Source organism: Papaver somniferum, chromosome 4, assembly GCF_003573695.1.
Source record: "Papaver somniferum cultivar HN1 chromosome 4, ASM357369v1, whole genome shotgun sequence".
NCBI lineage: Eukaryota > Viridiplantae > Streptophyta > Magnoliopsida > Ranunculales > Papaveraceae > Papaver > Papaver somniferum.
This window is the reverse complement of record NC_039361.1, coordinates 6,006,822-6,009,578: the sequence shown is the minus strand read 5'-3', so window position 1 is coordinate 6,009,578 and position 2,757 is coordinate 6,006,822. Positions and strand designations below refer to the sequence as shown.

Sequence of the window (2,757 nt, the reverse complement as noted above, 5' to 3'; positions counted from 1 at the left end):
ATCTTTACAAACACATTTATTTTTACTGATTTTTCAGTTTGCCAAGACAAGGTGAATGATACGCAAAAGTAGATTTGCCCATCGAACTATCGACTTGGGTGCACTTCAATTATATTGAGTGCAAATCAATATTTGTAGTCAGAGCTCAAGATTTCTCTATTTCAGAAACAATGAAGTCGTAAAAGGTACTTTTTTTCTTAGACAATTATTAATTGACATCATTCATCTTAAGCTAACTGTTCTTTTCCTTTTCCATGTTGGGTTGATTCTCCCTTTTGAGATCTCATAGGTTGGATGTCTTTTTTTTTTACTCGGCAAAAGAAATAATTAAAGAAGCTTACAAAGGGTAAGCTGGGAAAGGAACATGGACACAACCCAAAGGTAGAGGAAGAACAGGCTCAACCTCCCAAAACTTGACAGGACCTAAACATCTGAAAAAGAACACAAATAGGTTGGCACTAAGGTTGGATGTCATCATATCCTCTCGCAATGTTTATGTTACTATGCATGTATGTTTGTATTTTCTTGCTTGCCGTTGCGAAGCTTGCTCTGCTGAATTTTTCACTAGTTGGGAACTCAAAATGTTGAAATAGGAGAAGAATGCCTTTATTTAGATTCCCCCCCTCACATAAGTTTATATATACATTTTCATTATTTTCTTCTAAGAAATTAATCTTGAACTCAAACTAATCTCAATAATAAATAATTGTACATACTAAGAATTTAATTAATTAGTGCAATTTTGTAAGTGTAAGTGTGAGATGACAACATTATTCTTCAATGAAATCGATTAAAAAGGTATGATGGAGTGAATACATAGCAATTTGAGGTGTTCACATCAAATGCTCTTGCTTCATTAGCAGATCTAGTAGCTGAGATACCGGCCTATGCTCACCCCTACTTCTCACCATCCCAGATGGCATAATCCCCGAACAGTAGCCAAATGGTGCCCAAGAATGCATTCAAGGCTTTTCATGTAGTAAGCCCATTTGAAACTCCGTAAATATCTTTAGCTGAGTTTTGTTCTAAACATCAATCGATTTTTGGGGTTGTTGTTACAAAGTTCTTGTACATAAGATGCAGAGTATAATCAATCCCCATGGTATGTCTAGCTAGGCTGGTCTAAAGGTTCAGCACAGCTGGGTCGAAATCTGATAAACAGAGAAGAAGAAAATATCTTTCTTATCGGTAATTCGATTTGCCAAGACAAGGTCATTCAGCTTTTTTGTGTGTATGAACAATATGTACGGTCTATGGGGGATGAGTATTAACAAGACTTTTAGATGGAAAAAAGTGGATTTAACCATGGCTAAACATGCAGTTAAAATGGGGGTCATTTTGGGCACTCATAATGGGAAAATAATAGAACAATGCCTTTCATTTTGATTTCCAAATAGCATATAAGTACAGTACATATTATTTCCTCTTAAACATTAAGTTCAATTGTGCAAGAAAAATTAAGTTCAATTGTGCAAATGTTAGTATTCTTCAATGAAATCGAGCAGGGATCTAAAAGTCAATGAAATGAAATTCATCTAGCAAATAACACAAGCATTTGGATTTTCTTCAGCACTCTGAACAAAATAATGTGTAGTCATATGAGGATTATATGCTTTATAAGCATTAACATAATCAACTACCGGATCATTAGTGACTTTCCTTGGTTCCTCTTTCTTGGGTTCTACTTTCTTCGGTTCCTCCTTCTTTGGTTCTTCCTTCTTCTTTTCTGGTTCTTTTGCTGGCCCAACTGAAACTATTGTTGTGTGACAATGCCTTCTGAGTTTCTTTACAACAAGTAGTGCATCAACATCTCCAATTAATGTCAATTTCTTGTCTTTCATATCTATCGATACTGAATCAACCCCTGAAAGTCCAGAAACTGATTTCATGACTTTCTGTTTGCCTCTGCCGTCATGTAGATCAAGGGACAATATAATCTTCTGCATTGTTCTTCTGAAAATTGATCGAGTACTGTTATTAGTATATTACACCAGTACTTCAGAGTTTATTAGTGGCACTAATGATGTTTTAAAGAACAAATTGAGTGTCAAAGAATTGCAAAGAGAGTGAGAGAAAATAAAAGAGAATTGTAGGAGGAAGGTGAAGGTTGGATTGATGGATGCCAAATGAGATAAGACTGAATGGGGTTTATATACAGGGTTGTAAGGTGCCTATACTGTGAAGTATGATTGAAGCTTTTTTAAAGTGTTTCGAAGAAGGAACACGAGTGGTGGACAGCACTACACTATCCATTAAAGAGATTTGAGACGGCTGGTTGACTTTGACTGGGTAATTGTTCTCCTTCTATTGACTACATTGTGCTCAAAATTACCACACTTGACCTCGCACCATTGTCAATGTAAATTATCCTTTTCCCAGGTTTTTCCTTAAATTTACACTGTCGCATTCCACTGTATCATGATTGCCTTTTTCTTTTGTTTCTTGATTTTTTTTGCCATTCGGGACAGATATGGGCCTGCTCCTGCAACATAATTACTTCAGTAGACTAGACATGCCCCTGTGCAGGTCCACCCAAGATCCAATTTACTATGTCAAGACTTTGAAGGTGCTAGTTTTTTGTGCAATGCAATTTCTTTGAACATACAAAATTCAAGAGATAAATATACTAGATCTACGTCTACCGATCCTTGTTATTCTTGCTCTTGGTATTCAGTCGGGAAAAAATAAAACAAATTTCCCTTTTAGAAGTTAATCTAACTTCTTTAAAATCTTAACTCATTGGAGCCCCACGTTGAA

The 2,757-nt window shown here is 35.8% G+C and overlaps 1 protein-coding gene across 1 annotated transcript; it reads right to left on the bottom strand.

Annotated features, from left to right (window-relative positions):
- Positions 1 to 1,363: 1,363 nt before the first annotated feature.
- On the bottom strand, positions 1,364 to 2,157 carry LOC113273468 (heavy metal-associated isoprenylated plant protein 39-like). Its single transcript, XM_026523175.1, has one exon. The coding sequence runs from the start codon at positions 1,944 to 1,946 to the stop codon at positions 1,536 to 1,538; it is 411 nt and encodes a 136-aa protein (XP_026378960.1). The 5' UTR covers positions 1,947 to 2,157; the 3' UTR covers positions 1,364 to 1,535.
- Between the last annotated feature and the right edge of the window lie 600 nt (positions 2,158 to 2,757).

Excerpts from the sequence above, each read along its gene's own strand:
- LOC113273468 (XM_026523175.1), bottom strand. The coding sequence starts at position 1,946 with ATGCAGAAGATTATATTGTCCCTTGATCTACATGACGGCAGAGGCAAA.